The sequence below is a fragment of the Tasmannia lanceolata genome, unplaced genomic scaffold (assembly GCF_043159265.1).
Source record: "Tasmannia lanceolata isolate RefF3 unplaced genomic scaffold, GAP_Taslan_0.1 ptg000020l, whole genome shotgun sequence".
NCBI lineage: Eukaryota > Viridiplantae > Streptophyta > Magnoliopsida > Canellales > Winteraceae > Tasmannia > Tasmannia lanceolata.
The window spans coordinates 6,977,344-6,992,881 of NW_027518697.1; the positions used below are offsets into that span (position 1 = coordinate 6,977,344).

Below are 15,538 nucleotides of genomic sequence, written 5' to 3' on the forward strand. Positions count from 1 at the left end.
TAGAGAGTACGGCCGTACAGGCAAAACTCATAAGAAAGAGGCAGATGTTTGATGTGTTGAGAAAAAAAAAACTGAAGGAGAATGAGAAATATAGCGTAAGGGAAAGGCTTAGATGGGCACAAGAGTGTGGGCCCGGAACGAACGAAACTTGGCCGAGGTCGGGGTGTGAGGAACTTTCCTCAGACTCCTAGCTAATAGTCTAATAGCAAGAGTGTGGCAATATCAATTACTTCTGAAAATAAAAAGTAAGCATGGAATTGACAGTTCGCCCCCACACCTTTGTTATTACAGGGGTCTGAGCCTTTCCCGTAATCGTCGGCTCTCCACATCTCTTCTCAGTTTATAGTTATCTTTTGCTCAAAAAAATAGGTGCAATGATAAATTCGCTCCCCTTTAGGATATTTCACACTACTTGGACGTGAAATATGTCGCAGACTGTAACGCTTTTTTTGAGGTGTAAAGTGGTGCGAATTATCCTACAGTGGGTGCGAATTTACCATTGCCCAAACAAATAAACTAGGTTTATATGGTTTACTACGTATGGAGTAATCAGCCGCCATCGAAACAGAGCCGCCGCCTGATTTGACGTGTCACAGGGTTTTCCATATGACGTCGAGCGTCTGACGTCAGCCCTACATTTTCCGTACGGATTTCCTACGAACCTATGACATCAGCCCTAGTTCTTCGTTTACTCCAGTAGTTCTGCGCGTGTTGTGTCGCGGTGTGGGTGGAGCGTAGCTTTTGTTTCGGGACTGTTGTCGTCTACGTGGAAGGCATCCGGGTTGTGTCGTGATTTTGGGAACACACTCCGTCTCCCACACTTTTTCCAGCATCCCCCTTCTCTCAAGGCAGGAAACGACAAACAAAAGAAGGTGGACAAATCATCCGCAAAATTAGGCTTTGCACAAGAAGACTTTGTCCTATTCTACCAGGCAATCTAAACCGTGTATTAATGTATATTGAAATGATATCAGCACAACTGGCCTTTATAATAATTGCACCGACTCATGTTCTCTTTTTGGGAAATGTTATCACTAGTAGGGCTCCCAATGAGCCGAGCCGAGCTGAACTTTGGTGTGTTCGGACTCAACTCGCTTATATTATGGGCTCGTGTTCGGCTCCCCAAAATTCGGCAAAGCTCGAGCTCGGCTCGTTTAGTAAACGAACTAGCCCGAGTGGGCTTGGTTGGGTTTAGTAAACACATCTAATAAATACCATTCACTAAGTATGGTTTGGCTTAGCTCATGAACTCCTAAACGGGAAGATTCCTAGCTACTTAGACTTGTAAGACGAGCTACTATCAAGAACTAGAAGGAGAGCTAGTATCCCTCCAGCGCGCAGGAAAGAGAAGACAGAAGACAAAGTCTATAATATAAATAGAGTAAGGGGTTAAGTTACATATGTAAACATCCACTAGACTTCGGTGGTTAAAGTAAAAATGAGTATAAAACATATAAAGTTGAACCGTGCTAGTTACCTTTCTCCAAATTATTTGGCATCCACAGAATTATCACTCACCTAAGGTGGGACTGGAGGTCTCAAAATGGAATGGAAGAGTGTTAGGACGGATAGTAGGAGTGATCTGTCCTCTAGCGTTCGTTTCATAACACTCCCTCCCCGTCTTACTAGGCATTAAGGCCCCATCTGACTTTACAGCGGGGGGCCATATTTTTTGGGTGATCCAAACCATTCATTTGAAAAGAACTTACCTAGATAGGGTGTCCACAAAAAATCAGCTCCATAAGATCATCCTAATCCATCCAACTGTGGAGGAAAAATTAGCAGATTTGCGGATAAACTGTGTTTGTCTATTTTTCCTCATCTTTCACTCCACATTTGGATGGGTTAGGATGATCCTATGGATCTGATTTTTTGTTGACACCCTATGTAGGTAAGGGCCTTTCAAATGAATGGTTTGGATTACCCAAACAATGTGGGCCCCTGTTGTTTTTAGCCCTACCGAGAAGATAAGATTATCTACTCGACCGAGTACGGTCACTTTTCCGTATATATATATATATATATATATATATATATATATATATATATATATATATATATATATATAAGGTAAGGGCCTTTCAAATGAATGGTTTGGATTACCCAAACAATGTGGGCCCCTGCTGTTTTTAGTCCTACCGAGAAGATAAGATTATCTACTCGACCGAGTACGGTCACTTTTCCGTATATATATATATATATATATATATATATATATATATATATATATATATATATATATATATATATATATATGTGTGTGTGTGTGTGTGTGTGTGTGAGTGGAAATGGTTTGTGAGCAGTTGCTCAGATAAGGCTCAGATAAGCTTATCTGAGCAGAGCTCACAAACCATAGGAGGGCTATATTTTTTGGGGGATCCAAAGCATTCATTTGGAAAGTCCTTCCATGGATAGAGTGTGTACCAAAAATCAGCCCTATAGGATCATCCTAACCCAATCAAAGGTGGAGGGGAAAATGGGCAGACACTGTGTGTCCATGTTTCTGCCCATTTTTCCCTCTACAAATGGCAGGGTTAGGATGATTCTATAGCGCTAATTTTTTTTACACACCCTATCCATGGAAGGGCCTTCCAAATGAATGCTTTGGATCCCCCAAAAAATATGGCCCCCCATGGTTTGTGAGCTTTGCCCTGATAAGCTTATTATATGAGCAGCTACTCACAAACCATTTCTCCTCTCTCTCTCTCTCTCTCTCTCTCTCTCTCTCTCTCTATATATATATATATATATATATATATATATATATATATATATATAGTGAACATAAACCGGGCCTAAAAAGTTCACGAGCTTGTCCAAGCCGAACTATACAAAGCTCGAGTTCTGCTCGTTTAGTAAACAAACGAGCCCGAGCCGAGCTTCTAATGAGCTAAATCCAAACATGTCCGTGATCCGGCTCAGTTCATTTGCAGTCCTAGTTATCAACACTACTGTATGTTTTCAGCCTAGGCTATGGCCCATCTAATGGACGGTTTGGATCATCCTATGTTGCGGGCCATACCTTACTTTGAATAAAGCAAGGAGTGCCCTCATCAAAATAGGGTAGTGCTGATAACATTTCCCCTCTTTTATCATCTCAATTGTTCCAAATCGCTCTCACAAGCCAGTTGCAAAAGAAAAGACAAGCTGAAGCTGAGTTTGTGTAAGTAGTACATGGTTGTGATGATGACATTTCCCTATTTGTGGTGGTTTTCCTTACTAGATATTTGTTATATTTGTGGTTTCCAGTTCTTGTTAGATAGTTTGTGTAAGTAGTACATGGTTGTGATGATAGTTTGCTTTTCCCCACCCTAAACCAATCCTAAATTAAATCGGGTTTGTTTTTTCCAACCCTAACCCAACACAAAATTAAGTCGTGTTGGCTTTTTCCAACCCTAACCCAACCCAACCCAACCTAACTAGAGGAAATACCAACCCAACCTGAGCAAAATATCGGTTTGAACCCATCGGGTTTGGCTTGAGCCGACAATTCTAACTTCTACTAATGTCTACTTCTGTCACTAAATGTGAGTCGCTGCATTTTTGTAGTCATTGTTTTGCTATCCATGGTTCAGATATAAGATATCTAAAAAGGCCTATAAAGTAGAAGGTTCAAATCATGGTTTTAAATTTCGGCCGATTTCGGGGACTGAAACCGAAATTCCCAGAATTTGGAATTTTAGGTAATTTCGGTCTAAAATTTCAAGAAAATGCCATGTTAAAAAAAAATGTTACAAAATTTCGAGACAAAATACCAAATTTCAGATATCGGTGGGGTCCGAAATCAGTACCGAAACCGAAATTTAAAACCTTGGTTCAAATACATCATTATGTTCCGTTTGAGAGAATAAGACAAATGCCCACTGAAAAAGAAATAATGAATAAAGTTTAAATTAACGAAAGGTGGACCTACCATCTCATAATTATGGCGCACAATAGAGTCAAAGGAAAGTAATCTTCCCTGATGGCATTTCCTATCCTCTCCAACAGATAGCCTTCATGAATTCACACGAGTGCAAAGGGTCCGTTAGTCAAATTAAGAAGGCATCAGTTGAGATCGAGTAGATTCAATTTTGGCCCGTGTTTCTCCACCTAGCAAAGTAGTGGCGGTGTGAAAAGTGACTTTGACCAAGCAAAAAGCTTTGGAAAACAAAAGTGCTGAAAAGGACGTGGCTGTTGGGCTCTTTTTTAGTCCGTTGGGCCCTTTCTTGGTCCCATGGTCACTACCTCACCTTGGTTGGGTAATCTTCAAATCTCATTTTAGAATTTAAAGTCAAGGTAGCCCTGGACTAAGAGGTGCAACTTGGGTCGGGATCAACCTGAATTTGGCTTGGGTTAGGGTTTGGAAAAGCCAACCCGATTTAATTTCGGGTTAGGTTAGGGTGCACAGGCCTTGGCAACCCAACCCAACCCACACCCACACCCGACCTGACCTACGTCCTCTAATTTTATGTCTATTTTATTTGAGTTGTTGCACTCTTGTGTTTGGCCCTAAGAGAACCCGAACCCAACCTGATTTCGGGTTAGATGGGTTGGGTTAGGGTTGAGAAATTTAGAGGCGGGTTGGGTTATGGTTGACCATCCTCGACCCGAGTTTCGGGCTAGGTTGGGTTAGGGTTGAGGGAATGCTATCTCTGGCTGGGTTAGGGCTGGCATCAACCCGATCCAACTGACCTGAGTTGCACCCCTACCTGGAATCTATGGTATGTAGCCCACGAGATCAACGGCTTCAATTACTCCACAAAACCCTGTTAATGATGACATATAGACTTTCTATCCCATGATCCCAAATTCCCTATTGAAGTGGTGGCCTAACAATATGATATATGCCGATGATTGATCCGAATAATAATATGGTAAGGCCCATGTAAGTACATCACAGGTCACAAAACGATCCAATCCGTCAAACTCTTTTTTTTGCTATAACCTAGCTTAAGACAGCACCCCGGAAATCAACGGTTTCGATCACATACAGTAAATCGGTAGAGAATATTTCTGCGTTTGACAGTTGGCAAAAGCGTCGGACATCAGTTGAGACAAATAGTGAAATGATGATATCTTTGGCGTGGGGAAACAAACCTTTCTTTCCGAATCTAACCTGCGGGCCACCATCTTTTCGAAATAAATGTAAATAGAGAGAGAGAGAGAGAGAGCCGGAGAGACTGTTTTAAATTTCGACCGAGGTCGAAATTTCGGAATTTCGGTCTAACACCGAAACCGAAACTGGCAATACTAGAAACCGTACCGGATTTCAGCCGAAATTTCGTGTTTTTATAATTTCATCAGAAATTTTGAGAAATTCAACCCAAAATATTCAGTTTTTTTATTTATTATATAGCCTTTGTGTTTTTATAATTTCATCTGAAATTTTGGAGAAGAGCGATGATATTTTCACTCCCCTGCACCGTGCATTCGCATCCCTTATAACGTTAAGGGAAGTGATATTTACGCCCCTTTTGATCACCAGGGACACCCAGTGTCAGTGTATCAATGACAAAAAGGGGCCTAATGTAATTGATGTTAAAAAATCCAGGGAATTTGATTGCAACGTACACTGTCAATGAGTGTCCCTGGTGATCTAAAGGGGCTTCAATATCGTTTTCCTTTTTTTTAATTATATAGCCATTTTCCCAAGTTTAAACTGAAAATACCCAAATTTCAGCCAAAATTCGGTATTAAATAAAATATTATTTTTTAATTGTGTACCCAATTTTGGCTGAAATTTCGGCTTCGGTGATGGCCAGAATGCATTCCGAAACCAAAATTTAAAACCATGTCAGAGAGAAACAGCGGTGAAGTGGGGCCCACTTTTGGAGAGGAAGAAATGGGAAGCTGCCATCCAAAATAGAAAAATCCAACCTCAGTTCACTTCTTTTCCCCGGAAAGAAAAGGAAAAACTTTCCATGTGACATGGTAAAAGGAAAAGGAATTCAGGAAAACTGTCAAGAAAAATGTTTTGTTTTCCTTGGAAAGCTTCTTTCCGATATGTTTAATCGGAAACCAAATCTCGAGTAATATGAAAAAGTTAATTTTCATTTCATTTTCAGCTTTTAAATAAGAAATTCCACATCTGATAATATTTTTTCCTGGAAAAGAAGTAAACACAGAATTTTTATCTTGTCAAGGAAAAATGTTTTCCAGGAAAACAGCACTAGGGAAAGAAGTGAACAGAGCAGGGGGGGCCGGGGGGTTGGGTTTGAATTAGAGCTGACGTCATGGCTTATCTTTATTGTGGGGCCCACCGTTTCCCAGGCAGGCAGGAGCCGTAACTGTCTTCCTTCTCTATGAAGTCGTCACGCTCCACGGCGGCCTCTCGCCGTACTCACCCCACGTGGCCTCACCCGCATGCATGTCATCCATATCATCCCCATACATGCATCCATGTCCATCACCGTCCAGAAATAAATACGGAATAAAAAAAGGAAAAAATCTGGTATGACGATGACTGGGGCCCATAAAAAGCGGCCGCCGCGCATAACATTTTCATTTTTCAATGCCGTGTCGTGTGGGCCCCAACTTACCTCTTCCTTTCTTCTTGCTAAGACCAGAGAGAAGCTTACACGTGGCAAGTGGGAAGATCACAGGAGATATATTGTACGTCAACACGGAGTTTCTTATAATTCCCAAAATAGCCTCGTGATTGGGTCGCTATGCGCCTGGCGTCAGTGCCTTGCTCTCAATTAATTCCGCAGAAAGCAGGTAGTTAATTTTATTTTATTTTTTTACTAAACTGAGTACCTATCTAATCGGCTATTATTAAATAAGCACCTCTGTTTCTAAGTTATCCAAAACAGTAGTAGTTAAGAACCTCTAAAAAGAGAAATGCTTGACTCACTGGAGCCCTTGGAAAAGAAAGGGGTAAAGGGCTCCCCTATTGGTCAAATTCCATTGAAGGCAGTTATGTTCTCAATTTCGTGCCATTCGGCTCCCCTCTATGGCCACACACAGTATAAAGTCTCCCACTAAAATACCATCTATCCATCTATATACTAGAGATTTCATAGGGTGTTTGGCTGAAATCAAGTATTTTTCAAAACCTATTGTATGGCCCAGGCCCACTCCAAAGGATGATCCGAACCATTCATTACTCGTAAATAGGTTGTGTCCCAAAAATCATTTCCATAGGATGATCCTAACCCTTGGATGTGCATTGGCTTAATTAATGTGCAATCCCACGATAGATCAAATGGTTGGAATCATCATATGGAAATGATTTTTGGGGCACACAACCCATTTACGTTATGGCCCGAGAAATGAACGGTTTGGATCATCCTATTGGGTGGGTTGCCAGTACTTTAAAAAGAAAAAAAAAATTGGACTATACAGCCACAAACCATTTTAAAACTCTAGTAGACTAAACATGTTTTACTTAGTCGTTTTCTTTCTCAGTATGTTCCAGCGAGGGTAAACATGAGGGGGTAACTTATTTCAGAGTAATCTGCTAACCCTACATTGAGGAATTCTAGACTGAAGGGAGCCCTTGCAAAAAAGAGGTGAAAGGACTCTCCGATTGGCTACACATCACCATCATGCATTAATAACTGCCAAAAAGTCAAACATGATGGTGATTTGCAGCCAACTGGGGAGCCTTTTCACCTCTTGTTTGCAAGGGCTCCCTTCAGTTTAGACTTCCTCCCCTACATTTGACGGGGTGGGGACTATTATATATTTTGCCAAGAAAAAGAAAAAGAATAAAAAGGAGAAGAAACAAAATGAAAAATAGACAAAATAATCCGTAAACATTACGCAAGGAGTAGAATATGAAGACTAAGAGGAAGGTGAAGAACAAACAAAACAGGAAAGAAAATAACTCAATTTTGAGCAAGAAGAAGAACAAATAAAGAAAAAATAACTTCAAAACTTGGGCATGAAGAAGTAGAAGAGAAAGAAGACAATGCCATAAAAATAGAAAAAAAAAAAAAAAAAACCGAAAAATGTGCAAGAATATAAAAAGGGGCGAAAAACTAAAAAAACTCTATTGGAGTAAAAAATACTCTGATTTTTACTCTAATCTGATAAGAAACTCACAATTTACTCCATTTAGCTGGAAAAAACTAGATTATATATTAGAGAAAAGCGTTCATGCGTTGCAGCAAAGGGAGCATATCTGCGCTTAAGTGGGTTATAAAGCCACCCATTGGTTCCTTTCTTGTGGACCCACTATACTTTTCAAATGGGGACCTGCTGTACGAACCAATGAGAGGCTTTATAACCCACTAAAGCGCAGTTAAGCTCCCTAGGAACGCTTTTCTCTTCATATTAATGGGTATTTTTATTTCCTTTTGAATTTCTGTTGATAGATCTTTATTCAAGAAGAAGTAACACCTAGAGTCTGCTATAATTGACTGTAATTTTTCCTATTCTTTCTATAGATTTCTGGTGGGGGTCTTTGCCTAAAATCCCATCATATCGACCAAAAAAAAAATGATTTTTATTCAAGAAGAGTTAAAACTTCAGATTTTATACTGATAAATGTCATAATCCGATAGTATTTCACGTCAATAGGGAGAAAATACTCAAAATTTTATGTTAGTAGATATTATGTCGATAGATTCTTGAATAACAATTTACGTCGATAGACTCATCTAGAGTCTGCTATACTCGAATATTATTTTTCTTATTCTTTCTATAGATTTCTGGTGGGGGTCTTTGCATAAATCCCAGTTTACCGACCCAAGTTCCTTTCTTAAATTCACGAAAGTAAAACAGAAGAAACAAAGGAAAGAATCCATATTAGAGCAAAAGTTTGAATTTCTAATCTCTCAACTCAACTCGCCTTTGTCCTAAACTAGTTGGGGTTGGCTAATGAATCCTTTAGAAAATTTTCATGAAGAAGGTGAAAGTAACTATCCGGCTCAAATTGACTAAGTCTAATCCTGACAATAGTTGAGTTCGTCAACATGGATCATTTTCTTCCGTGCTATTCTATCCTATCCAATTTTCATGAAGAAAGTGAAAGGATCGAATTTCTAATCCCATTGGATAAAAATTTATAGGCACAAATCCCTATCAAAGTAAAATACGTATGGGTTTAAAATTTGACTCTAATAGATTAAAATATAAGTTAAATTGGTGCATTATTTAACTAATCAGTTCTATCTTGGCCAATTATTCGGGTAATACTCTGATCCGCATTGTTTGCCCATTGACACAATCTAGCTGTTTGGCCGTGCCCTAGTTAATCAATTGTATTCTACACTGATCGACAAACAGATGAATACTGCGACATCGAGTTTTAGAAATCAGAGAGTAGGTTTTGCTCAATTTTGCAATCGCAATCAATTCGAAACCTTCTTCACTCCTTTCGCACACCTCCGAAATTTAATTCAAACCATGCAAATATTTAAAAAGAAGGTTGCCTCATAATGAAATTTAATGAAGCCCACCTCTTACTAGAGTTTTTATCAAGCTTTTAAAACTTTACGGGTTCTTGATCGTTCTTCGCTGACTAATGCTCCGATCGTAGCTCCAATCCCCTTGTAATAATTCATTAGGCCTAACACGATTTATACGGTGCGTACACAATGGAAATGGTGAACAAACTATTAGTAAAGAGAGTTTTTTTTTTCTTTTTTACACAATAAAACATATGCAGATCTCGGAAATTAGAAAATAGAGCTGTCAAAGATTACCACGCTCTCACTAGCCAATTAGAAAAAAGACAAGACGAGTTTTAACTTTGTTCAATTATTAAAACATGTTTGTGTTGATATCATTTCACATTTCTTTTGTCGAGATCTAAGCCGAATAGAAAAGACAAGCTAAGTTTGTGCAATTGTGAGATCCCACATCAGAAAGAGAGAAAAAGTTACTGGGCTATATATGTGAATTTCTCCTCTCTCTACGTAAACGTGTTTTCAGTTTCTCCAGGGCAAGCCCAGTAGAGTGGGTCAGGCACGGTTAGTGCTGTTGAAAAACAAAACCGGGGAGGACAGATGATCCAGAACCGGACAGTATCTACATAAAGGAGTTGGGGCATGACATTATGGTATCAAAGCGGGACCTCCATCCATACAGTGTGTGAGCGACGACGCTGGACCCTAAGAGGGGTAGACTGTGAGATCCCACATCAGAAAGGGAGGAAAAGTTACGGGGTTGGGGTTGGGGTTCGGGCTCGATGAAAACAAAACCGGGCGATTATTAAAGTTGGAGCGTGATAGCAATTATTAAAACATATATCATTTCCCCATAAGAAAGGGACCCCAAAAAAAAAATTAACTACAGGCGGCTGGGCAAAACGGCTGACGCCCCCCTTTAAAACTTTTTTTTGTTTATTATTATTTTTTGTTTCTCTACGGCCGGACGCCGGCATAAAAAAAAAATGAAAGAAGAAAAGACGTTTAAAGAATGTCAAACTTAGAAAAGAAAGAAAGGATTATATGGTTTTAAATTAACGATATCAGAGAAGATTATTAATCAGTAATTAAATAAACATTAAGAAACCATAGATTTCTCAGTGCAAAAAAAAAAAAACAAGGAGATGTTTATCATCATCCTATTTACAAAATCATCATCATTCTCCAGCAGTAAACGTCTGAGTCTAAGAGGCCGCGCTCTTTCCAAATGCAAAAAAGAGAAGAAAAAAAATGGACAAAAAAAAAGGACCAAAATTCCGATCTGAAATAAGAAATTTCTCACGCATCTTCCTGCGGGGGCGGGAGATTCAGATCCAGATCTAGAACTCTCCTCGGCGGCTTATGATACAAATCAACCACCGATGAAGAATCCGAATCACTCTGCATGCCTCCGGCATGATAATCGGGCATCGGCACAGTTGCCGGAGCGAATCTCAGCCGTTGATTCTTAGATCTGACGATCGCGTCAAAATAGAACATCGGATGATTTTGATTGAACGGAAAACGGCCGGAGAGATGAAGATCCAACGCAGTGGATGGAGGATGAAGAGGTGGAATCGAAGGCCGTGGTGATAAATTTTCCCGGCTAGAGGATTCCACAGTGCTGCTCTGGCTAGGGCTAGGGTTTTCCGGAACCGGAAAATTGGTTTTCGCTTTGTTTCCACGGAATTCCCTCGCTGCTGCATCGTAGGCTCTTGCTGCTTCTTCGGCTGTGTCAAAAGTACCTAACCAGACACGGCTTTTCTTTATTGGATCTCTAATCTCAGCCGCATATCTCCCCCACGGCCTCTTTCGTACGCCTCTAAAATGCGCCTCTTTGCCAACGCCGTTACCGTTTGCTCTCCCTCCGCCGTTACCGTTTCGTGCCATTAGAAGGAGATGAATGAAAACTCTTGTGAGAATGGAAGAAAGGAGATGAAGAAAGACGAGAGGGGAGAGGTTTTCTTTTATAGAGGCGGAGGGAGGAGAGAGAAAGAATAAAGAAAATAGAAAATATTCGCAGCGCAGTCAACGAGTGGTTTGACTGTCATTAGCCGCCGGCCATGTATTAATTTTTTGGTCATTATAAATTCGCGCCCTCCGTAGGATAATTCGCACCCATGTTGACGATAAAGTACGCATCAAGTCATGGTAACAGGGGTGCGAATTTTCGTATAGGAGGTGCGGTTTTAACATCTCACTTAATTTTTTTTGTTTTAGTTTCCGGGTTACATGGCACTCGGGCTGTCGAGAGACGCGGCAAACGGCAGAACGGGCGGCGTTTGTCTAACGGCCGTTAATTTTGGGAGACGGCACAAAAAGCAGCCACTCGTGGGACCTCTTTATTGTATTCTTCCGTGTGGGAGATGATATTTTCACCCCCACTGTATTACGTGCACACCCCTCTTATAACCTGATTTGACGTGAAACCCGGGCAACTTTATGTCAAATCACGTTATAAAGGGGGTGTGCAAGTACTGCAGGGGTGAAAATATCATTAGCCTGTTTGGGGTTTTTGCCACCAAAAAAAAAGAAAAGCGTACGCTACTTTGCTTTATTTGCAAAAGAGTCCTCAAGAGTTATTACTCTTTAATAAATTTTGCAAATAAGGTTTGCCATCAGTATGTGACCGAAATAACCATTTTAGATTTTTTATTCATAAAAAGACCAAAATTTCCTTATATAAAAAATACAAAAATTACACTGAAATAGAGAAAAACCACAATTCCATAATAAATTTTAAATCAAGGGTGAGAATATCATTTCTATATAAATAGTACCATTCTTGACTAATGCTAGGCATGGGAGTAAAAAAGAGAAACTGCCCCATCAAAACATGCCATGTAAAATTCTGGACCCCACCATAAACTTATACAGAAGCTTTGGTGGAGAATGTGGGACTTTTTGCTACGGTCGAGAACGTAGGGACCTAAACCCCACCGTATGCATGGGTTTGAGTTAAATTGGCGGGACCCTCTATATCATAACTTTTCACGTAGCATCATGGGCATTTTGCCCTTATAACCAAGGTGTAAAATCTCGGTTTCGATACCGGTTTCGGACCCTAGAATTTTGAAATTTCAAATTTCGGTCAAAATCTGGTTCATAACCCGAAACCAATATTTTATTTATTACGTTAAAATTTTTTGAAATTTCGGTAATTTCGTTAAAATAGTAAATTAATATTAAAAAAACAGTTTTTTTTTGTCAAATTTCGAAAAAACAGAAATTCCGAAATTTCGGCCGAAATAAATGACCATTTCGGTTTTGGTCGATTTCGGTCCGAAATTTCAGATTTCGGTCCGAAATTTCAGATTTCGGTCGAAGTTTAAAACCATGCTTATAACAAAACAATTTTCATGGATATTTTGGCCTTTTATGAGTAAAAAATCTATTTTGGTCTTTTCATTGCTACAAAATGGGGAGTGATAAATCGACTCCCAAATATGATAATTCGACTCCCCATGTGTCTTTCTCTCTCCTCTGAGTTAGAGAGATAAAGAGGAGAGATAGAGACACATTGGAGTTGATTTATCATTCCGGGGGTCGATTTATCACTGCCCCTACAAAATTTATGGCATGACCTGATTAGTGCATTTTACTCAATGATGATGACTATTTGCAAATTGTCGAACAACAGGGTCGATTTTGCAAATAAAGGAAACCCGATGACTTCTTTTGCAAAAACACTAGGGTCGTTTCTGTAGTAGGGCCCGCTTTTTCTTCTTTTTGGACGGAAACGTGACGGCGCTTCCACGTCTACCATTTGTCGGCATCTTCGGATTTCCCGCCTTCTGACTTGGATCGCGTAGCCTTCCTACTCGCTCCGTTAACCGACAGTTAGATTCCTTATCCAATAGAATATCGACGCGTGTCCCCAGCTTTCTTCCACGCTTGTTTATCTAATCCCCCACCCACCCCACACGTCCCCCGGTCTAACCCTCCGTACGTGTCAAAATGACCACTTCTGCCCTTTAGATCTTCATATTTTTCAGCGATGTTTCGGGTTAATCTAGTAATTTTGTTCCTCAGCGAAAGATCGGGGTTGCCGCGGTAATTTAGGCTGGATTTGTCGTTCTCTGTTTCCGAGAAACACGAGTTTAAGAACATTGATTGATATTCGCACACCCCTCTTTTTTTATTATTATTCACGCGATAACGACGTGTGACGCGTTTCTAAGGCAAGTGACACGTCACACGCTACTCAATGAAGGGCTTCCAGTCATACAGAGGCTTGATGAGGATAGAAAGCCTGGGATAAGCTATTCAAAGGATTGGCTACTCTGTTGGGATAATTTTAGGGATTGCCTATCCTATTTATATGGAATGAATTATTGGGGTTGTTCTTGATGTGAACGGAGAATACCAAGTCTGTTATCCTCACGGAGAACACGGCTCTTGTCACTAGCATGGTTTTAAATTTTGAAATTTCGCTATTCCCAAAATTTTCTTGTCACTAGCATGGCTTTAAATTTCGAAATTTAGCTTTTCCCGAAATTTCCTCTCTAATGCAAGGAATTTCAACCAAAAAACTCGATTTTCATCATTATATAATATTCTCCCGAAATTTCGGCCGAAATAAAATGACCGAAATTTCTTATAAGATAAAATAATGTTGGAAAATGATATGGAGACCTAGAGTATGACCTAAAACTGGAGCTGCAATGAGAATAAGCCATGTGTTAAAGAAAAATTTACTTTTTGGGTGATTTCCCTAAACTAAAGGGATTGCTCCCTAAACTAAAGGGATTGCTCACGTCCACTATTGATGTTGTGGCGTGAAACAATTTGTTTGGTTCACTTTTAGGTCCAACTCTTGGTTTTCCTAGCGTTATTGAATAGTATTTTAATAGATTTCATCCGATTTCAACTGAAATTTCAGTTTCGGTGTGGGTGAGGACCGAAACGCATTCTGAAACCGAAATTTGAAACCATGGTTGGGACTCGCTACAAGGATGCATATGAATTGAGGTCTAAGAAATTAGAGCCTTGAATCTTGGTGAATTGATCAAAATTATAAGAGCTATATATGACCTTCTAAGCATAGTACTAAGGGCGTGTTTGACAACCATGAAAAAAATTCCACGGAAAATTAGTGGGGCCATTTGGGAGGGATGAATGGAGAAGAAACTTGAGAGGATGGGAGCGAAGAGAGCATGAAAAGCCCCTGAACATTCGGGAAACAAATCACAAATTGAAGTAGTGAATATTTTCATTAGGGATGTCTCATGCTCTCCCCACTCTTGCCCTCTCAAGTCTCTCAGACTCCCTCCTAAACTTCTATCGTACAATTAAGAGCCCAATAATATTCCATGGAATAATTCTGGGTGCATGGTTGTCAAACCTGCCCTAAAACTCATAGAATCCACCAGTCAAAGATCTAACTTTAGCAAATCCAAGATGTTTAGCATTCACTTGGAAGAAGAAAACAGGAAAATGGCATGTCTTCTGGGGTGTTCGGTCAAAGAGTTTCTGATGGCGTCTGAATCCGGGTCTGCGATCGCGCGGTCGGTAGAGGGCCTCCGCGGGGTCTTCAATCACAAACAAAGGGGGTCAGGGGGGGTCCGGGGTGGGTCCCGGATGACTACTTCGACACCCAAGTCAAATTCTTCGACCAATCAATATAAAGGACAGTGAGAAGAGGAGAGGGTTCGATCAGGTTTACCAGGACCAAGGCGCAGATTCTTTTCTGGGTGTACGGATGGATGGGTCGGAGGGGACTTAACAGGGAGAGTGGGGTTAAGTTCCTAGTCTCCTCTGTTATTGCCTTGCCTCTTTTTCCGGTTGTTTTGTGGGAGCTTAGAGAAAAGGATGCTTCTCTTCTTCCCCTCTCTTCATTTTTAAAGGGTGGCGTGCGGACCTCCTGTCTGGACGGCGCGCATGGTTTCGCTGGATAATCCCTTTCATGATTTGTGTGATGAGGTTTGGGCGGCGAGAAGTGACACGTGTCGTACTCGTACGGTCTTGCCGTTTTCCATCGCATTTCTTCATGATGGTTAGGCACTATTGGTGCATGGGCGACACGTGGTGAGATTTAAGAGCAGCGCCGTATTTATGTCCCATCAGTTTCCAACTACATACTTAGGGCTCCCTCTTGGAGTGGGTCTCCCAAAGAAAAAGTCATGGGATACGGTTGTGCTATGGCCAAAAAAGGGAAAGATCTTATGAAACTTGGTGCTTATTGAGTCATTTGGAAAGAAATA

The 15,538-nt window shown here is 40.4% G+C and overlaps 1 protein-coding gene across 1 annotated transcript; it reads right to left on the reverse strand.

Annotated features, from left to right (window-relative positions):
* Positions 1-10,363: 10,363 nt before the first annotated feature.
* On the reverse strand, positions 10,364-11,280 carry LOC143854350 (ethylene-responsive transcription factor 4-like). The gene has a single exon (XM_077364244.1). The coding sequence runs from the start codon at positions 11,223-11,225 to the stop codon at positions 10,635-10,637; it is 591 nt and encodes a 196-aa protein (XP_077220359.1). The 5' UTR covers positions 11,226-11,280; the 3' UTR covers positions 10,364-10,634.
* Positions 11,281-15,538: the final 4,258 nt, after the last annotated feature.